The sequence below is a fragment of the Sphaerodactylus townsendi genome, linkage group LG01, assembly GCF_021028975.2.
Source record: "Sphaerodactylus townsendi isolate TG3544 linkage group LG01, MPM_Stown_v2.3, whole genome shotgun sequence".
NCBI classification, from domain to species: domain Eukaryota; kingdom Metazoa; phylum Chordata; class Lepidosauria; order Squamata; family Sphaerodactylidae; genus Sphaerodactylus; species Sphaerodactylus townsendi.
Genome location: NC_059425.1, coordinates 152,104,631 through 152,127,574, shown reverse-complemented (window position 1 = coordinate 152,127,574; position 22,944 = coordinate 152,104,631). Strand labels below are relative to the sequence as shown.

Sequence of the window (22,944 nt, the reverse complement as noted above, 5' to 3'; positions counted from 1 at the left end):
ATACAGCAGAACAAAATATTTTTTGAAAAGAAAACCCTCCCTCTAAATTTTTAGAATTGTCTCTCTCTAAAAAAAATCAAGATGTTCCAGGGATTGCCTTTTGTTTGTCCTTGTTCTGCCCCAGCTTATTGTTTCTACTCCTGTTCCTATTTACTCCTTAAAAAAACAACCTGGTTACATGGTTTACATCACATTCAATTTATAGTGTTCCTACTTTTTACATTATGACATGCTCATATTCTGTTTTCCTCTCCTGATCTCTCTAAATTCATCAGCTGTTCTCCATTCCTGTTTGTACTTGTCACACATTTCTATTCTCTTTCTGATTTATGCCTTTATCTATTGCTTCTTTGCAAATGTCATGTTATTTACTTTTTTACCTAGACTGTCCTTTTTCAAGCAACATCTTAAAATATCTTCCTCTTTGGACCGCACGTTTTATATATGTAGTCTGCACCGATCTGGACAGGCCAGGTTGGCCTGAGCTTGTCAGATCTGGGAAGCTAAGCAGGGCTGACCCCTGGCTGGTATTTGGATGGGAGACCATCAAGGAATACCAGGGTTTCTATGCAAAGGAAGGTAATGGCAAATCACATCTGAATATCCCTTGCCTTGAAAACCCTACTGGATTGCAACCTGATGGCAACTTATATACACATACTGTCAGGGATGTTCTGTTTTTACCTCAGATTTATAGAAAAACCTGAACTAAACTGGGTAATAATAAACTATAAAGAAACAAAAAACAAACAAACCAGAAGCATCAATGAACAATTATTGTATAAGCTCTTCTATAGCTTGTTTTTCTGAAGATGAAAAAATCTAAAACATTCAAACCCAAAGATGAAATGGCAGTACGAACTATTTGAGAATTTATGGAAATAATTAATTTTGTTATAACTAAAAACTATGTACTCCAGAAAATGTGTAAGTCAGAAGATCCTGCTGGAAAGCTGTTGGCAGCTGTATTCATCTAAGATGATTTCACACACACCCCTCCTATTGATATTTTGAATGGGCAAAGGGCAGAAGCACAAACCAAAGAGTCCATGGCTAGCAGTGCTGGACTTATGGAATTCAGACTGGTGAACCGGAAGAAGCCCAGATTTGTGTCTCCATGTTTTGCTTGTTCATTTGTGGATATGATTTTGCAATTTGGTATCTTTTCCTGGTTTTTTAAGCCTCTCTTAGGCTCATTCCGCACATGCAGAATAATGCACTTTCAAACTGCTTTCAGTGCTCTTTAAAGCTGTGCGAAATTGCAAAATCCACTTGCAAACAGTTGTGAAAGTGGTTTGAAAACGCATTATTTTGCGCAAGTGCAGAAGGGGCCTTAGTCTCTCTCAGAGAAAAGTGGCCTAAAATGCCCAAATAAGTAGGAAAGTGGATAAATTACCAAGAACACAAAATTGAGAAACCAAACAATGCTGCACCTCACAGTAGTTGGCAGAAACATTTTTGCTAGGAGGCTCACAAACCTCATCAGAAGGGATTTAAACTGAGTTATGTGAGGGAGACAATATTCTTGATGGCAAGAGTTCATCAACTGCTGGATATAATAGTCCAAGTGATATTGAAAGAACTGAGCAAATATTTCAAGAACCCAACAGTGGAAGGGGAAAAAAACATGTCGGGAGTGCTTTGATTGTGTGTTCCTGCATTGCTGGGGTTGGATTGGATGGCCCTTGTGGTCTCTTCCAACACTATGAGTCTACCAAAATAAATGTAATGGAATACAGTTTATATGGAATAATCTCTATATTTTTTGTTCAAATGTGATATCAAAAAAAATAGTGTCGAGTATGCTTAACAAACTTAATATTAAGGAGCTGGTTAATGATCACAAAGGATGAAGAAGTCACTGATTGTATGAATGAAATCTCTATATTCTGTACAGGAGGGCACTGAATAATCCTGATGTGTATTCACCGGAAGGTAATATAGATCCAAGGTTTAGTACTACTGGATCCCTAAAGGGAGTCAAGTTTGATTGAAAGTAATGAACAACAGTAAGGGGAATGAGGGTTAAAGTAGTGATGCCATGTATTTGTACTCAGTTTGTCTATACTGACAGCTTACCAATAAGGAAGAAAAATAAAATAATACTCTGTAAATTACACATATTTCTAAAATGTAAACTTACGTTTACAGACAGGTGGCCTTCCTTTATTGCTCCACAATCCATCTTCTTGACATACTGCTGTTGCTTGTTGACTTGATTCTAGCTTGAAGCCCTCGTTACATTCATATATCACTCTGCTGCCCAAAATAAACTCATTACCCCAGACCGAACCATTTCCGGGAGATTCTGGAATACCACAGGATACAGCTGAAAAGAAGGGAGAGAAAGCTAAAAATCTGTTCGCCTCCAGTACTAATCATTTTTCTGTTACACAGGAAAAATACAAATACTATACAACATTTATCTTATTGTCACTGTTAATATAAAGTGGTACGACAAAGTTTGATAAGAACAGCAATGGTATGGTGTTCTGAAATATTCCAGCAAGCATTGAGAATATGGCTATCTTTTAAAAGATTAAAAATATTACAAGAGCATGCTTACGAAACACCCTGAAAGAAAACTAACAATCTAAATTATCAGAATAATCAGTTTAAAAAAATAATAATCTCTCTTCTGTGCCCTTCTCAGTATTTTCCAAAGTCAAGTGTATTGACCTGTAACCACTATTCTCTGAATAGCATTCTGTATAGTCCTATGCAAATGACCTGCCAATGCGCAGCCCAAGATGGGAAGTGCATAAAAGCCACACCAAGGAATTCTACATATTTTATCACACTATTTTAAAAAGATAAAAATTGTGAAATGTTGGCAAAACCTTCTGTCATTGGCAGACCTCAGCCAAAAAAACCATCCTTTCTTCCTCTCTCTTTCCCCAAATGAATATAAAAACTGGGCACCAGAAAGGAGTATTATGATTGAAATGCTTCAGCAACCTTAACTGCAGACTTTGCTATTTTCTACAGATATAATTATTTTGAATGTTCTGCTGCTTGTAGATTTTTTGCTGTTTCAGCAGCCGAAAGTAACAGTAATAACAATAAATTATTATTCCTTGAAAGGAAGTCAAGTTCTTTATGCAGCAGCAAGAGTGTTATTAGCTGAGTTGCCACTTGACGAGATGGGGAATGAAAAATACCATCTGACCTTAACAGCTTAACCCAAGTTAGAGATGTGTTCTTACAAAAATTAAAACTATTATAAAATATACATCGAAATAAACTACCCTGTTTTCTAAAATAAAAGAACACAGACAAATTAGATTTCAATCACTGTTTACAGTGCAATTTCAGGACTTAATTACAACCTAAACCCAGTAGAATCAGTTTTACTGGTACTCTAGACATAATGAAAGGGCCTCCTTGGAAAAATTCCACAAACTATTGTAGAAAATGAACAAAGTGTGCCTAGTGCGAATTACTTTCAAAGGGGATTTGCTCATTTTCCTAGAGGGTAAAACCCTGGGGAAACAATAGCATCTTTTATATAATATACTGTGTTCATGATTCGAAGACAGTGAAGCTGTGAGCTGAGATTCAGAAAACAGCTCGTTCAGATGTTATCTTTCCTACAAATATCCTACTGAACTTATGCAAGCTACACTCAGCCTTACCACCCACACAAAACACAACTCAATAATATCAGGATAAATCATAAAGATCCACCTTGTAGTGCTGTTCCAAAAATTACAAGAGTGTGCTTATGAAACACCCTGAAAGAAAAATAACAATCTAAATCAGTGGTTCTCAACCTTCCTAATGCCGCGACCCTTTAATATAGTTCCTCATGTTGTGGTGACCCCCAACCCTAACATTTATCCATTTTACAGATGGAGAACACTGATGCAGAGAGTCTTAGGCGACCCCTGTAAAAGGGTCGTTCGACCCCCAAAGGGGTCACGACCCACAGGTTGAGAACTGCTGATTAAAAGAATAATCAATTTTAAAGTATGAGCTCAGTATGCATTCAAAGTTTTGCTAACTGTTTTCACCACTGGTCTTCCCAATATTGACAGAAAGCAATGCTGCTTTTTAAACAGCATGATTTGTAAGCTTCTTCAGCAGCGGCAAGTGTTCCAGTGCGAACAGCAGATAAAGCGAAGGTGGAAAATGCAGAGTTGAATTTGGCAAAAAGGATTTCAGCCCCAGGGAGGCTTTTGTAGTGGTGGAAGCTTTCTTTGACCAAAGAACAGGCCACCATGAGAGGGAAGTTCCATAAGATCCAACCCATAGTTATTCTCTGTACAGTCAAATCGCCACATTTTACCATTCTTAGCATGTTATATTTACACAGAACACTGTTTCCACTCTCATGCAAAATGGGAAGCATCAGAAGATGAAGAAACTGCAGTGCAATAGCATGCCGCTTGGGGAAGTTCACATATTCTCACCCCCTGAAAACTTTGCTTGCATACGATGCTATTTAAAAACTCCAATTAACATTTTAGTTTAATCTTACCTTGGCAGAGAGGGGCAGGGAAATCCCACTGATACATGCCATTTGGGAGATGCCTGCACGTTGCATTGCTACGGCCAATCATTCTGTATCCAGGCTTGCAGTAATAACAAACAGTGCTCCCAACTGTGCCCCTTGTTTTATTTACAATTCCACCATTCTTCACAACATGGTTTAAAGTACAATAAGCAGCTAAAAGGGAATAACAAACAAATGTGAAGCTCTCAAGACAATGACTTTCCTTGAAGAATCCATCTGTAAGTCATTCAGGTTGCAGCATTCAAGTCCCAATTTGGTCAAATAGGCAGTATGTGATTCCTTTAGTTGCATCAGACATTAGGAAAAACATTTTTTAATTTAGATGAGCATTTGGTCCATGTAATGTTCATACCTGCACTGCAAAGCAATTTAGGCAAAACCTAATTTTTTTGTGCATGTGTAAAAAGGTGCAGTTTATACATTTGCAGCAGTGGCATATTGCACATATATTTTCTGCTGCTGAATATAAGCACTATCCAGCAGCCAACGTTGCACACCTTCAGTTCTGCCAGATCACTAGTAAAAAGATCACAGGGACAAGAAGATCATTACAAAATTGCTAAACATAACTGTATCTGCACCCAGTTGGATATGGAGCTATGGCTGCACTCTAGTAATCATTCTTTACAAGACTAAATCCATTGGCGAGTGATTGCTATAACACCATGATTTCGTAGTATCCAACCATGTGTGAATGCAGCTTAGATAAGACATGGATTTGTAGCTGATGCCCTCAAAAATGCAGATTTAGACAATTTCCTAAAAGAAATAGCCTTTCATTGTTCCATGAATAAACTGGAAGAACAATATTGTGTAAATATTCACTCCAGAGGACGACAGGATAATCTTCTGGGTAACACTGAGCTTCACAAAGATACAAGCAATACTGAAACGTCTTTCTGGGTACTTTTGCACATGCAGAATAATGCAGCTTTAATCCCCTTTCACAATTGTTTGCAAGTGGATTTTGCTATTTTGCACAGTAAAATCCAGCAGCAAAGGGCACTGTAAGTGGAAAGTGCATTATTCTGCATATGTGAAAGTGCCCTCTGTTTCCCAAGCACTTTTGAAATCAGCCCAGATCTGGGGACAATGCCTACTTCAACCAACCCCCTTCTGAGCAAGTCGAAAGCTTTAACTGATTAACTGGTATGACTTTTCAATTAATATTGACTCTCTAGTACAAAGCTTTATCAACTGATCGTAACAATTCCACCCATTACAATAGAAATGAGAGTCAGAACAAGAATAAGGAAGTTGACCTTCTCTAAACACAAATGAACTAAAGTTAAGGCCTTTCTAGCTTGTTTTTGCTATTATATGTTGCTATTGTGAGACTTATTGTTTTACCCATTTTCCTTGGTGATGTTCCCAGTACATTTGTCCTTTTATATGATATTGCGTCCAGATGTGCAGAGGTTTCATCTGGTGAATAACCACAGGACACTTCTTGGAATTAAATCAGGCCGCAGCCCTTTATTATTGAGGCAGAAGCATGGCAAGGAAGAGGAGAGCATCAATTAGCAGTTGGTCAGCACCCATGGCTGACCCAGGCACCAACCCCAATCCATATTGGAGGGGCAGAGAAGGTACTGAGCCACCTGGGCGCCCGCCAAGTGTGGCCCCCTTCCTGCTGGGATGTCAGGCTCTATCGCAGAGGCCTCTGCAGCATACGCCGTTGAGCCCGCCCCACCCCAAGCCTCTTATGGAGGCCCCCAACCACGGGGAGATCCGGTGCACCAGCTCGTCCTCCCCATAAGGATGCAGTCCTCTGCCCAAACCCCCAAAGGCTGTGACAAATTGAGCAGCAAGAAAGCCCTACCGAAATAGGGAGGGTGGGTCAGTTTTCTCCAGGAATCGGGGGAGGCCGGAGAAACCGTGTGCTGCCTAATATATAGGGAGTGTGCTCCTCCCCTTGCGCTCATGCGTCACGTGTCACGTTCAAACAGGCGGACAGGCTTAGCCGCCCGTCCGGCCCCAGGGCACACATGCTCACTGCTCCAGAGCTCTCCATGTGCCCTGCCCCCTGTCACAATTACGGCCTAGTTAATTCTAGTGCCATTATTTGTATGATACACATCATTTATATACAATGAATGTAAAAAAACAGTAGAAATGTTGCAAATGTGCTATAAGGAAAAAAAGGCTTAAAGCAATATCTCTTCAACTGGTACAAGTGAAAAAAAATTAAATTGAGATTTTCTAATAGAGAAAAGAGAAATGGAACCGTGAAATTCAGTAATATATCAAAGCAAAACTTTGTATCCTATAATCTATTCCATTGATGAAAGGGTACTTCCATTGTTAGAAGAGGGGAGGTGATTTCCCCTTTCCAGTGCAGTGCGGTGCAGTTCCACACTTTGCCCTCTCTGATGTTTGTGAAGCTGACTCTCACAAACTTAGGGGGTGGGGTCCAGTAACCTCAGTAGGAATGGGAGGCATGACATTCTCATCCCCTAAGCTCTGCTTCATTTACACATCTTATAGGCTACAAGCCACTGCTTTGCAAATGCCACAATTGCATTTTGTGTCCACACATGGAAGCAGCATATGAGGACAATAAGTTCAATTTAATGAGATTTTAAAACTTCTTAAAGAATTTGTTAATTGAAGTATAAATATCTTGGTTCATTTACATTGAGGAAGAAGAACAGATTTTTTTTCTTCTGAATTGGAGAATCTTCCAATAAATCAAATTTGAGATCAATACTCTCTCCTACCAATATAATTATTCTCTTTGGTTGACAATTTTGGTTTGTTATAATGACAATTCCTGTTATGATTTTTCTTCTTCTTTTTATGAAAAAGCTCCATCTAAACAATAGTCAGCAACTGAATGCACATAAAGTGACACTGACTCTACATGAGGGATGTCAAAGCAACCCTGTAAACAGCCAGAAGGGAGAACTAAAAAAATCCTTCTCCTTGGCCTCATGTGCCACAGGTTAACAGTTGATGAAGCAAATTTCTAAGAGAGAATGTGACATTCAAATGGGTAATCTTCCTGTAACGTTTCATGCAGTCAAATTAACATTTGTTAGGGAAATGTTATTTTCTTTGACTAGAACTGCAATCCTAAGTGTCATGGGATGGGCTCTCTACTTTCTAAAGTATACATTTGAGACCTATTATTTCCACATGTTTTAAAAAAATAATTATGAATAAATTATGCAAATCACACATTTTACTATTTTGCATAATTTAATGTGCTCCTGCAAAAACCAATGAGAGGCACTTAATCCCCTCCTCGGTCCACAAGAACTCCTGTTCATGTTACTCTGACTTTTGGGATCTTACACCAGACTCTACCTTCATGTTTTCATCTTTAGTATCTGAGGCATGCAAGTGGAAAACTTGAAAGAACATCCAGCCTTTCATCTAATAAAAGTTTTGTACTTGCACAGGGTAGTCACAGAAACACAGGATATACCCAGCTGTGAGTAAAGCTACTGAAATGAATGGGTTGGGTGTTGGTCAGTAGAACGTACAGCAGCCCAAGGGTAAATATTCATTTTCCCCCTTAGCCCATTGCTAAACCATACCAGCAGGCTCACCTCTATGCGAGAATTTTACAATAGCAGATGAAAAGAATTATTTTCTATAGCACCTTCCATTTTAGAAACCTTCAAAAGAAGAAAAGTTTAGCGAACTCTACAAAACATTCTGGACATCTGCTATTTGCCAAACCTTGCGCAAAGTCATGGTTGGAGGAACAGTGGAGGGAGGCGGGCAGGCAGTAAATCATTACAATAGGCTGATAGTTGTGAGGAAGCCTGCTGGCTCAGTCACAGCTGCCAAAGCATCAACAGCCTTTTTGAGCCTCTAGTTTCTTTCCTATTTTTCATGCTGCTGCCTGCCTTCATTAAGATTCAGGCCCGCTCGCTTACTCTGCTACTTGCTGTTATTACTCTCTCATGCTGACTGTCTCTCCTGCCTCAGATGTAAAACTTACAGACATGGAGAGAACTGTACAGCCTTTCAGAACACGCTGTCAGTGGAACATGAGAAAAGTTTACTCTGAGCTGTTCTTCAAAGGTATTCTCCATCAACAAAGTTAAATATGTCCCTATCCTGCACACATTCATTAATGTTTAGTTCTATGTTATCATTACTGGCAAATAGATCTCCTTAACAAATTGTTATCAGTCATGGACATTTCTAATCTTTCAACAAAAAAAAGCCAGAGCTACTACATATAAATGCTACCCTTCATTGCTTTAACCTGAAAATATGTTCTCCTGCTCATCTGGGTCCTTCTGATGCACCATGAACTCAATGTTTTAAAAAGCTATTATTGAGGCCCAAAATATCCTGCTCTCCCCCCTTGGACCACTCACTAGCCATGCTGTGTAAAAAAGTCAATGTCTGAGTGTTCACGCTATAGAACAACATTCTGAAAGCTAACAAAAGGGGAAACTTTCTTTACAATACAAAATGACTTATTTTCTGGTATATCAGGATTTCTACTGTGCTGTGTGCTTGGAACCACAAGCAGAGGCGGAGCTCCCAGGGCGCTGGGGTGTGTGTGTTGTACCAGGCACATGCCCGGGGGGCAGAAAATCACCCCCGTCCCCAGCCCCCCCCCCGCAATTCCCCCCCCCCCACACTTACCTTATTGAAACAGCACAGGCTCTAGAAGTGGCCTATTCCCTTCAGGCTGAAAACAGCCGGGTGGGAACTGTACTTCCCAGGAGACCTTGCGAGCCCCAAGGTCTTATGGGAAGTATAGTTCCCACCAGGCCATTTTCAGCCTGAAGGGGAGAGCCCTGAACTCCTTTCAAAGCTGAAGATGTGTGCAGGTGGAGGTGGAGTGAGGTGAAAGCGTGAGGGAGGGGCAGAGCAGCTTCACAGAGTGGGGAGGCGTGAAAAAACAGCAGAATGTAGCACCAGGTGCACACTAGCCGAGCTCTGACCACAAGTCTACTGCACAGCTAGCTAACCAGCTTCACCCACCTAGATTACCAGCTACTGCCCTGCAAGAGGAAGTGGGTGGAGTTTTGCCTGGTTTAGGACTTCTGCATGGCTATAGTTTAGCCAATGTGCCTCAAGTAAACACCTCCTGGCATGACAAAAGGGCCATCAAGTATATTATCCACATATGTGGTTCAAACCCTGGCCAGAAAAAAAAGGTTTTCATTAGTAGGCCTAGGAATAACTACTTCTGATGTTCTCCTACAGCTATAACTGAATGTACTGGTTAGATTTTATATGTACTCCTGATTTTTCAACTCAGTAATAAAATCCACTGTTATCTGCAGTGGAAGAAAGAAAACAGAAATGAAGTTTGAAAGTTAGGTTCACAGCTGTATAACCAACCAATTTGTGACTGGACAAGTGGAGCACCTGCAAGGCATTCCCCCCAGCTTGCTGAGAAGCCCAATCTCCAGGCACTGCACTCTCTGGCCAGCTCACCTGCCTTCAGTGCCACCGTATTCACTAGCCTGGTCCATGCAGCAGCAGGGTTGGCTGCTCCCTTTCCTTCACTTTCTACCTGCAATACCACCTGCAGGGTAAGTGCCCCAAGGAGGACAAATCCACTGGTGTGGCCTCATGCCACCTCCATGAGCAGATTGCTTTCCCCCACCCCCACAGATTTGGCCATTAATTTAACTTTTTTTCTTTGGGTTAATTTTTTATGCATGCCCGGAGGATAACCCACTTTGGCACAAATATCTCTCTGCTCAGTAGAGATTTAATGATCCCCATGCTGAGGTCCCACTTCAGAATTAGATACAGAATACATGGATAATTGATTAATAATAATTTTTATAATTACCTGTATTATTATTAAGTGATCATCCAGTGATGTAGTCATAAATCAAATATGCAATATGTAATATGAGAAAGGTCCATATATCGTAGAGTTTATTTCTGTCATATTTTTAGAGCTGACTTTCAATGGAATTTAATACTGATAATAAACTACTGACCTGAGTAACGTATTTTGAATCCTTTCTTACTAGTTGCATGGTCAGTTGACCAGCGCAAATACAACTGATTGGTTTTACTTGTGTAGTTACGTTGCCCAGTATGATTTCCACTCAGAGCAACCAGTAAAGGACTTTGACCAGAAGAACCTGAGGAAAATATATACAAACGAAAAAGAACAAATTTAACTGATCCTTTCATTACATGCTGAAACTTACCTCAGCTATAAAAGTTTAGGCAAAATTGTAATGAGTATTCAGTGACTGAAAGTATATTCAAAATATGTATCATTTTGCTTTCATGACCCTTAAGACAGACACTTCTAATTTCCTTCAAATGCCACTTTTCTGTAAGCACTACCAGCGGCTAACGCGGCAGCGGCAGTCTGCAATAATGCCTTAATTCTCATCTCAAAGTGGTCTAGTTTTCACTGAGGTAGTTGTCTGGGTATACCACTTTAGACTGAAGCGAGAGACATTACTGACTGCTTCTCCAAATTAAAAAAAATCTCTGCACATAGAAAATTAGTATGCTGGGAAGAAACCCAGAACAGACAAACTACCCAGAAACAATTCACACAATTTCCAACATTTCATCAGTAACACTGAAAAACTCTTGGTGAGAAAAAGATTTTCCCCAAGAATTTTCTTACTGCTTGTATTTTCCAGGTTTTCTCTGTGTGATTCTCATGTTTGTATTTCCCAAAGTAGACCTTGGCAATTTGGATATTTTCAAAATAATACAAGATATTGCCAGAAGGAAACAGGGCAGAGAGGCAAGCTGCGATACGCTGTATCCGACTATCAATTGTTCACTGAAATTGTAGATCATCAGCCTGTCAACGTAATGGTAGCTACAGGAAATGGGAGTCAGCAGTAATCAGACACACAGTATGAACCAGAGTAGAACTGAGGTGCCTCCTGAATGGCCTTTGCAGTGAAAGTAATATTAAGTCTGTGGGTTGGGATGGGACTTTTTAAAAAATTGCTTCTATTACCCTGTACACCGGTCGACCCTGGCAAGTATTTGGATGGGAGACCTCTAAGGAATACCAGCATTATGACACAGAGGAAGGCAATAGCGAAGTACCTCTGAAAGTTTCTTGCCTTGAAAACCCCAGCAGCGGTCACCATAAGTCAGATGTGATTTAACAGCAAAAAACAAAAACAAAATTTCTGCACACCATATTTTGAGAGTGCTAGATATCCAGTATGTTTTATTGAAGTCAATGGGCCTTACACGTGTTATGAACTGGAATGCAATTTTAATTCTGCCCTTTGTGCTAATTTCTTGTTATTTAAAATATACTTTTAAAATCTGTGGAAATTTAATTCGCACTGTCTTTATGTTGCATATTTACCAGGAAATGGGGCAGTAACTGCACCACACATCAAGCAGAACGTATGCAATAATAAAATGTTAAATATATTTTGAGAAACCTTTTTATCTTACCTTTGCTCTAGCAATATTTTGTATCATAGAACATTCTCCAAGTTTTAGGGGGGCATTTTTTCCCCAGCCCTGTTTCTATGGCTAGAAAATCAACAGTAGACCCTTTACAGGTTCATGGAAAAGAATGAGCCTGCTTTATTTTTAGTCAATGAAAAGGAAGAACAGGAGGGCAACACAGCAGCTGGTGCTTGAATCAAAGATGTCTTTCATTAAGGATAGGTATGTAAGTACTCTACCATGGAATCTTTTGTTGTCTTAACAGCTAGATACCAGTATGTAAAATTTCCCTGACCACTGTGCATTCCTGACATATATGCTGCTTCAGTCCCCTTGCTTCAATATCATAAGGTTTCCTTTTTCTTCATTATGTGATTGCAGGCAATCAGAGATCGCCACAGTGAAAAGAATGTCTTGTTACCAAATAGTACGATTTTGAATTATGATGGTGTCACTAAGATAAAACCAATTTCTGGTTTTCTCCATCTGAATGGATGGTCTTATTATCTTTTCCCAGGCAATGCTTTGTTTGGGCTCATTGTACTAGTTGTCCACCTTGCATGTTAACACTGCTCAACGAGGTTTTTGTTTTTATCCAGCTGTAGTCACTCATGACATGGCTAATTGAAACATAAGGTGAATGGAGAATCACATTTCAATAAAAGCAATGCAGAACAGATGGGCAAATGCCTGTTCATCCATACAGCCTTGATGATACGGGCATTTGAATTAATATCTAAAAGAGACCTCCATCCACATTCTACCCAAGTATTCAGTGATGAATTATTGATTGATATCAGCCCACTTGTTCCCATTACAGAGCCATATCCCCTTTCCTTCCTATATACTGTTTCTAATCCTTTGTTAAGGGGTACAGATCAATCACTGAATGGTGTAGAGAACATGTTTCACAAAGGGCAACAATGTTTGAAAGCAGCCTTGCCATTTCTGCTCAGCACTAAAAATACACCATTGTCTGATACGCTGGCATTTGGCATTAGGTTTGTTCTCCCAACATTGATAACTGAATCAATAACAACATTCTTACCATCAAATATTTCCAGCTCATCAAACTGTTTTTCACTTTGAAACGTTTCTACAAAGACAGAGATGTTGTAACCTGGTTCAACTTTAAGAGTCCAGGAACAAGTTTGTGAATTAGGATAGTTGCCTGGGTAACCTGGACTAAGAATTACTCCAGATGAATCCATACGGACTTCATTTGCTGGGCATTGTGCTGTACATTTTGAAGAAGATGGAGAAAATCTAAATCAAAGAAAAAGTTGTTCACATTCAGAGCTTTTCTTTTCTTTTTACATTTTTTTTGTATAAAAGAGTCAGATTTGACAGACCTTGGCCCCTTCCGCACATGTAGAATAATGCACTTTCAATCCACTTTCACACTTGTTTGAAGCGGATTTTCCCTATTCTACACGAAGTAAAAAAATCCAAGCGGCAAAGAAGTACATTTAAAGTTATGGATTGAGAAAGTGCATTATTCTGCATGTCGCCCGGAAGGGCCTTGAATACTCACCAAGGATTTGAGAGAGAGAATCATCCAGGTAATCCACAAATCCATCATCCCATTAATCCACAAAATCGAAATCATTACTTTCCTTGAGGAAGTCAAATATTATAATTGCACCAGAAAAGTATAAAAACTTTATAAATACCAGCTAACAGAAATGACGCTTTGAGCAACAAACAAACGCTTAAAACATTGAACAGCTTTGTTCTGGCTAACTTCATGCACTTGGATATATATTCCAGAGGAGCAATGGAAAAAAATACAAATGTGAAGCGATTGCTGGTGCTATCCACACCACCATTGCTTTAAAAATAATGAAATATTAATGAGAAAAAATCAGAAGCAATGTATGGAATCGGTCAAAAATATGCAATTTCGCGCAGCGGCATTCGCGCTTTCGCGAAAGTAAGGGCAAGACAAAACCTTTTCCAGACATATACTGGGCTCATGTAACCAGTATATTTGTTGTTTGAAAAAACCCCAATATTGTGCACTCGGCTTAGCGAGAAACAGCAAGACATTTGCGTAGTTTGATAACGCAGCATGTTATGGTCCAAATTTGGTAGCTAACATTGTGGTCATTACACATTGTAATAATATTGATGAAAAGAAGTGAAGAGCCACTATGGAGTATATGAGGAGGGGTTCAAAATAAAGACCCTGAAAATAGGGCTGGTTCATGTTATTTCCTATCCCAGGGGTAGGGAACCTGCGGCTCTCCAGATGTTCAGGAACTACAATTCCCATCAGCCCCTACTAGCATGGCCAATTGGCCATGCTGACAGAGGCTGATGGGAATTGTAGTTCCTGAACATCTGGAGAGCCGCAGGTTCCCTACCCCTGTCCTATCCTATCTAATCAGAAGGAAAGGGTTGGACTGACTCTGAGGTTTTGCTTTGCTAGCTGTGCAGCTTTTAGCCTCACAGGATCAGGTAACCAGAGGGGCTAACAGTATTCCACTTGGCCTATCTGCCCTGGCGCCTCACTCTGATTGCTCAGAGTAGGTTAATTTCTGATACACTTCCCAGAGGTTCTGGCCTGAGCACCTCCTCACTCATACTCTCGCTTTCACTCACATCACTCACTCACTCACTCCTCCCTCCTCCCTCCTCCTCACTCCACTCACTCCACTCACTCACTCCTCCCACTCACTCCCACTCCACTCCACTCACTCCACTCCCACTCACTCCTCCACTCACTCCTCACTCACTCCTCCACTCGCTCCACTCCTGCCTCTGCCTGCCTGCCTGCCTGCCTGCCTGCCTGCCTGCCTGCCTGCCTGCCTGCCTGCCCTGCCTGCCTGCCTGCCTGCCTGCCTGCCTGCCTGCCTGCCTGCCTGCCTGTCAGCAAAATAAAGAATAAAGCATATATGGGAAGAAGAGACAAATAAGAGCTAATGGATACACACACACACCAAACCCAAGGGATGAAAGACTGTCTTAAAAGCTTCAATAGGTTCATGGTAGTCAATACATGCCACATTAAAGAGTGATGTGCACACTGCACCCCATAATTTCATTTTTCTCCTAATCCATTTCCTATTTTGTCTGAAAAGCTTGAACCTCACTATACCTTTTTTCCCCACTTTCAGAAGATCGGTAGAGTGTGGTCAGTAGTGGTTTATTGCCGTTTTAATGGAAGAGAGTGCTTCTCTTTGAATACTCTAAGGAACAGTCCCGGTCAGATGATTATGAGCATTATAACTTATTTATAACTTATTTATTTTTAAGTGCAGCATTTGTAAAAAAAATATTCTGATCAGATAACCTTCTAGAGAGAAATTATGCACATTGTGAAAGCAGCACATAAAAGCAATAAGAGAGGAAACAAAAATATGAAATCAGGTTGTGACATAATATCCCTCTGCATTTGGATATTACTGCATTCTCCTTTCTTGGGAATAAATTCCCCAGGTTGTGGGTCTTCCCCTCCTGAATTCTGTAACTTTACCGGCCAGCCAAGATTAGAGAGATGATGTAGAGAAGAGGAGGAAGAGTGTAGAAGAACCAAGACGAAAGCCGAAGAGAGAGGATTGGGCTGCCAAGATGGCGTTAACTACATCAGAAAAGACAAGATGGTGGTGTATGGGGAGTCAAATGAGAAGGCCCCTCCTAGGAAGAGCTGCCTATGCTGCCCCAGTCACCACCTCTGCTGACTGGCACTGTTGGAGCATGGGTACTGCTGCCAAGACTGACCGAAGACCAGCAATGCAGGGGGCAGGGGGCAGCACGATGGCCAGGGCAGCCAAGCCATCCTTTGTCTCCTACTTTAACCCTGAGGTGAGATAAGAAGGGAAGGAGTTAAGGCCCAAAGGAGTGGGGCGTAAGGGGAGACAGATGAGGGCTAGGAGGAGAAAGAGGGTCAAGTTGGAGGGAGGTGTGGGGATGGAAGATGGGTCAGTTTTGCTCCTTTTTCCACTCAGCAATTCAAGGGTTTGGAGTGTTGGCTGTTGTCTGCAGGGTTTTAGCTTTTATTAACATGTTTAATCTTGATATGATCTCCTTTTTTAATATTTACTAGCATGTTTAATTTTTTTAAAAAACTAAGTGAGCGTTAGCTTAACCAAGTGATTATTGCTCCATTAGAAAAAATTCCTTGGTATATTTTGCTGGTTCTAACTTATGTGAATTGACTGAGAATCCTTAGTACATGCACTGTCTCTGGAGAGCTGGCAGGCAAACACTAAACTGCAGAAGCATAGCTCCAAGGGGGCCAGGGGCGCGCGATGCACCAGGTGTACACCTCAGTTGGGGTATGGAGAGGGCATTCTGGGGGCATTCCAGGGCAGAAGGTAGGTGGAGGGGCCAGCATCCCGAGTGTACTGGGACTTTAACTTGCCCTTACTCGCTTCAGCTATTATTTGACACAACTGGCTGCCTAGTTGGCATGAAGGAGAAGTTCCTTGCTGAGATTTATTTTTGCCCTCGGTGGAATATGAGGAAGTAAAACTTCTCCAACAGGCTTATAAGGTGCTGCTGGAGGCATCACTGAAGCAGTTATTGGCTGTCTTAGCTTGCATCATGCTACCAGTGGCAACTTACTAGGGAGGCTGATCGGGGAGGTGGCAGGGGGAACAGAACAAGGTAAGCTTTAGAATCCAATAGCAGCATTCTACAACAGAGAAGGCCCACAAAGTGGTGACAGATGAATTCACAATTGTACCTAGATCTTTCAGTGGAAAATGGTATAGAACAGTGGTGGCGAACCTTTGGCACTCCAGATGTTATGGACTACAATTCCCATCAGCCCCTGCCAGCATGGCCAATGTATGGCCCATGCTGGAAGGGGAACTGATGAAATACACAGTCCATAACATCTAAGGTATAGGTTCATGCCACCCATGAATATAAAGCTTGCACAATCCTCTCTGTAAGTGACCTGTATCAAAATATCCATTAGAACTGTAGCCCCACATCCCCTTCTTTATTCTCATAGCCTTTCTGTAGTGCTGAATGACTGCTATTGTACCCATTCACCATACACGTTGCTAATTATTTCTTCCGACTCCTTTCAGCAAAGGATAAACCTGGATTGTGCCATAATCCTACGAACCAGGACACAAAATCCCACCACAGGAAGCTCTTTCTCAATCTCAGAATGGTACATCAAATGTGTTCCTGTATGGGTTCATTGGTTCACAAGTGTATTTTTGAAAGCCAAAGATTATTTGGGGAGTCAAGAATAAATGAGACAAGTATTAGTTACAGAAAAGGGAAGTATGACTGGCAAAATGCGAAGGTTAATGAAGGGAAAATGAGAGATAAATTGAAATGAATTGAAGTGTGACAAAAATCTAACTGTGTCCAGAAGACTGGAATTTATGGGGCATTAATAAGTAGATTGTGTTGTTGCAAAAACCCTGCTTCATATCAAAAGAACCCAAATAATACATAGAAAACAGCTCTTCTTTCTGAGACAAAAAAATATAGAATGAGAAAAAATTAAGCATATTAATATACTTCAACTGATTAAGTGGAACTTTCTTTTGGATGTGTCTGCTCACACATTAGTTTTAAGCAAATAAAACTTAAGTATTGTTTCCATGCTCCTCCTAGCTTTCTCCACCCACACAACAACAGTTCTTCCCCGCATGGACAGAACAAAGAAGTGAAGGGCAGGCAAAATGTTGGATTGACTAGGCTATGTTCACTTCACAGCAGGAGAAATATGTTGAAATAGAAAACCATGGGGAAAACTCACTGCAAAGCGCACAGCCATGAGGTAAACACAACATGCATAAATGGCCAATAGGCAACAAAAGGTCCCAAATGTAGGAAAAGTGAAACAGTTCAAAAGTTCAAGGGAAAGAAACATAACCTCTGCCATACTTACTTCATTTTATGCTCAAACCATAAATAAAAGTTAACTTCTTGTTTGTTTAACCCTATGGACTAGTGTTTCAGGGAAAGGAACACATACAAACCATTGAGGATCTCCATTTATATACGTTTTAGGATATGAATAAATGGTGGCAGCATGTGAATAACACAGTAGATGAGTCCTCAAACCAGAGGCGTATCTTCCTAGGGACATGGGGTACCCCATGTCTCCGGGCGCACCCATTCCGGTCATGTGCGGGGCACGAAATCAACACCCCATGTGACCAGATGCCTTCTCCACCCCCCGAGTCTTCGTCCTCCCTCAGCCTCCCACATTGTCGAAGAGGACAATGTGGGAAATGGCGAAATGCCATGAACGCTGTTGGAGCTCCAGCAATAGCTGCTTCCCTCCTTTCTGAGCAGGTGGGCTGCTTGAAGGGAAGGGAAATTGTGCAGGCCCTGTGGAACTCAGGCAGCGGCCACTTCCCTCCTTTCCGAGGGAAGGGAAATGGTGTGAGCACTGCTGGAGCTCCAGCAGCAGCCACTTCCCTCCTTTTCAAGGAGGCAGGCTGCTTTGAGGGAAGGGAAATGGTGCAGGCCCTGTGGAGCTCCAGCTGCAGCAACTTCCCTCTTTTCTGAGTAGGTGGACTGCTCAGAGGGAAGGGAAATGGTGCAAGCGCTGCTGGAGCTCCAGCCACAGCTTGTTCTCTTCTGTCTGAGTGGCAGAAGAGGAACCTGCGGGCCTCTCTTCCCCTCACCCACGGCTTCTCTGGCGCCACCTGTGCAGGGCCAGAGAAGCTACAGGAGAGGGGAGGAGAAGCCGACAGACTTCTCTCCTTGTCCCTCGTGTGCGCCACAGGTGTTGAGCAGGGAAGAGGGGCAGGCCGCCATGCAGCCGGCTTCTCTTCCCTGGACAGGCAGCAGACCCGGCGCAAGAGAAACCCCAGCCTGTGCCAGCTCAGGTAAGTGGGGCTTGGAAGGGAATGGGTGGGGGAGGGGCGCCATGCCATGTGGGGCAGTGAGGGGCCAAGCCATGGGTGGGTGGGTGCTCAGAAAAGGATTTGCCTCCGGGCACAATCTGGGCCCCATACGCTTCTGCCTCAACCCCAATAACTCAGTGAGGGCTTGTTATTAAAGGGCACTGTACTACCCTGCCTGCTGATGTCTCTATGAGTAAAAGAGGACACAAGAGGTGAAATGGTAATGGCTCCTTAGAGATTCTAAAAGAGACAAGAAGGATAGCAGCATTCCCTGACCTATCTGTAATCCTGAACCTGAGAGAAAGAAAGGTGTAGAGGGTGGTAGGCAATCCATGTATGTGGAGAAGGGGCATCACAATTCTATGGAGAAAATATTCTCAAACTATATTGCTTTAGGATGCTACATGCACAGTGAATTCCTAAGCAGAGTTAAGAAGTTCTTTAAGACCTTTTAAGACCATTCAGTGATCACACTGTTAGTTTTCCAGTGCTGAACTTATAGGATTTTCTCAGATTTCTGCCACCTAAATTGGTCTGGTTGAGTAGTCATTTGAAATAACTCCAAATGCAGATCTAGATCCAAACTGTGTCATAAAGACATGATCTCAATGTATTATGCTGTGCAACATTTTCTCTTCAAATAATTATCCCTCTAAAACACTGCAACTGTTCTGCATAACAATAAAAAAATGTTATATTTGCATGCACTTGGGAAGCTCCACTGGTGTACGAATGGAACACCACATGCATGCTGGAGTCTCTATATTAAAGACCTTGAGCGTGCTTTTTGAACATTTGGTCTACAATTTAAAAAAATTACTTTGTCCTTCTCATAGATTATGAATGGTCTTTTTCCTGAACAGATGCTCGCTCTATTATACTATAAGTTTCATGTTATTTTGAATGAAAGATTAAAAAACAAAGAAGTTTGCTATTAATAAGGAAGCTAGAATTATTTCATAGTCTCTGTTTAGTTTCCAAATGTCTCCAGTGATATTCAGTTCTGATATTTGCATAAGGTACTAGAATCACAGTGGGTTTTTTCCTACAGTGATATTTATTCTGAAGTCATGTTTCAGTTTGGTTTTCCCAGATTTAAAGCCTTCCTCAATTGCCCAAATTAACATCCTCATATATTTTTAGGAGCAAAATGATGGAAGTCAAGTAAGAATTCTGTATGTATGACCATTGCATTTTGGCTAAAAACTGCTATTTTAAAAGATAATTTAAAAAGATAATTGCATCTATACTTTACACAGGAGCTGCGTGGCATAGTGGTTAAGTGCTTGCACTGCCACTCACATGGTCAGGAGTTCGAGCCCCCTGTGGGTCACATATCCTGGCAGCTGGCTCATGGCCAACTCAGCCATCCATCCATTCCTTGGTCGGTAAATGAGTACCTAGCACACAGCTAGGGGGTAAACAATAGCTGGGGAAAGCAATGGCAAACTACCCCACAAAAATTACTGCTTGCAGTGTTACCCCAGGGTCGGACACGACTGAAGGGGAAACTTTACCTTTATACTTTACACATATTGAATTCTTAAATTCAGATTATAATGTTTTTAAATGTTTTCGTTAATAATTTGTTTTAATGCAAAATTTAAATGAAAAATATAACAAAGGAAAACATGGTGATTCTTCATACATACCTTCACAAAATGGAGGGGAACCCTCAAACTGGAGTTGTGCTTTTAACTTACAGAACATCATGTCATTTCCAACCAAGGTGTAGCCAGGATGGCATTTATACTTGGCAAAATCCCCTAAAAATGTATAATGCATATAATATATGAGATATAAGATTATTCTTTTAAAAAAAATTACATATAAACACTGTTGGAACTTGAAAGTGAGTAAAAATAACAACCTTATCACACATATTAGAGTTTTCTACAATTGGTTGCCTGACTATAGATGTAATTACAAATGCAGTGCAATTGTTTTCTTATGCATGGTAGGGGATCTTTATCAAAGTTTCCTCACTCTTCTCACATGGCTGGTCATGTGTGCAGTTTCATGGCTAGAGTTTTCCTTTAAGTAATGGCTGGTTTTCCTTGGTTTTTCTCCAAAGTTTGCAGATTCTGCAATACTAACACTGCCATCCTAAACAAAGCTATGCCCTTCTAATTCCCCACACTTCAATGAATTTAGAAGGGTACAACTCTGCTCAGGATACCGCTGCAAGAGTACTTCAGAATGGGATGGATGAGGGTCATTAAATTGAAGCTCACTTCAGACAAGGCTGAGGGATTGCTGGTCAGTGACAAAGTTATTTAAACACTGAGAAGTCAGCTTGTCCTAGAGGGGGTTTCAATCCCCCTGAAGGAACAGGTTCATAACTTTGGGGTCTACAGTTACAGGATCAAATCTCAGTCAGTAGCAATTAGTGCATTTTATCAGCTTTGGCTGATACATCAGCTACATCAGTTTCTTGCAAAGTGTGATTTGATCACAGTGATCTATGCTCTGATTAGATTGAGTTAGATTATTGCAATGTGTTTTTTATGGGGCTACCTTTGAAAACATCAGCTTGCCCAAAATGAAACAGCTAGGTTATTGTTAGGGAAGGACACAGTGGCAGTATCACCCCACTGCTGAAAGGTTACCCATTTATTTTCTAGCACAAGTTAAAGTACTTCACTCTAAAACAGATTCGCCCTATTTCTTCCCAATAGTGCAGTACACTGCTGTTGGCTTTCATGCATGCATATTTCTGTTTCTGCCCTCATCTTTGCTGTACCATTGCCCCATTGGACAGACAGTTGTTTAGACAGGCAGTTAAATCAAATCAATTTGTCATAAATGAACACTATTAAAAAACCACATGCTACTGATCTGAGTTTGGCTAAGTAGACCTTTAGTAACATTAATGGTTGCTGCTCTGCTTTATTGTATGTGCAGTTTTACAAAAGCCAAATAAAAATCTGTTTGACAGCTTTTGAGTCATTTGATGCCACGCTGAGTAGACCCAGCAACCAGGTAATGTCTGACTGTCAGTGGAACACAGGTTGATTTCACACAGCAAATGTATAACGAGTTTTTTCTTTTTCCTGTTCACTTTTGTGCTGTGCAGACAGTGATTGGAGCCCATGGAAACAATTAGGGTTGCTTTCACGTCTTTGCATGATGATGCCTCTCGTTTGTTTGTTTTTTTAATCCTGAAACACATACATAGCTGTGCAGGCCTACAGAAATGAACCCCTGCAGCCATGCCAATCATCCCACAATATGATCGGCTGTGCATGTGCAGAACGCAAAATAAAAGAAAAAGGGGCCTCCTTGCAATGACAGGGCAATAATGAATGTATTGCTGTGGCAGTCTCTTGACTGTGAACGGCCTGGTGGAAGAGAGGGAAATCAGCACCTCCTACCTGGCCATTTATGCAGGAGTGGCTCCAACCCGGAACTTTGCAAAAGGATCGCTAATTTAGTGATTTTCAAAAATTCCAGGTTGAGGGAAATAAAACGGGACAGACTTGTTTTGGGGATGGAATCTGTACCACCACCACCACCACCCCCCCCCCACACCACCAAGTTTTGTATTGTGTCTTATGTTTGTTATATTTGCTCTATGTGGAATCGACCACAGTAAATTTGTCTTTTGAATGTGTTGGCCTCAAAGTCTGCAGCATTCCTCATCTGACTTGGGTAAATAGCTGTTGGGTGGCACATATCACATTAGCAGATTACATGGCTGTGAGCTGTTGCTATTGAGCTCTTTTAGTTATATAATTCTTTAAGGCCCCTTCCGCACATGCAAAATAATGCGTTTTCAAACCACTTTCACAACTGTTTGCAAGTGGATTTTGCCATTCCACACAGCTTCAAAGAGCACTGAAAACAGTTTGAAAGCGCATTATTCTGCATGTGCGGAATGAGCCTCTGCTACATTTACCACTATGGCTTGGGCCCTTTACTTTTTTCTGTGCAAGTGATTTTCCTATGTCCTGTTTCCATTGGCGGATGCATGCCTCTCACACTAGGCACTTTGAAGCACATTGAAAGACAATGGTACAGTGAAAGCAGATGTGCCTAGGGCTAGAGGAAGTCAGATCCCTGGCAGAAGACAGGCTCAGCTTTGTCTGAAGAGAATTGTGCATGGAGGAAATGTAAAGGATCCAACTGTATATTTCTCTATATTACCTTTTTAAATTCATGGCAAAAGACAAGTTCTGCTGTTCCTGAAGATAATTAAACATGGAGGAAACATACAGTATCCAA

At 41.2% G+C, this 22,944-nt stretch overlaps 1 protein-coding gene across 1 annotated transcript in view; it reads right to left on the bottom strand.

Moving 5' to 3' along the window:
* Nucleotides 1–22,944, bottom strand: part of CSMD1 (CUB and Sushi multiple domains 1) — a 1,361,167-nt gene that overhangs the window by 87,161 nt on the left and 1,251,062 nt on the right. The window contains exons 46-50 of the mRNA XM_048497567.1: nucleotides 20,373–20,486; nucleotides 12,942–13,130; nucleotides 10,447–10,593; nucleotides 4,481–4,669; nucleotides 2,144–2,329 (exon numbers count right to left, since the gene is read on the bottom strand). Coding sequence (XP_048353524.1) covers nucleotides 2,144–2,329; nucleotides 4,481–4,669; nucleotides 10,447–10,593; nucleotides 12,942–13,130; nucleotides 20,373–20,486 — 825 coding nt within the window. The remainder of the gene's footprint in view (nucleotides 1–2,143; nucleotides 2,330–4,480; nucleotides 4,670–10,446; nucleotides 10,594–12,941; nucleotides 13,131–20,372; nucleotides 20,487–22,944) is intronic.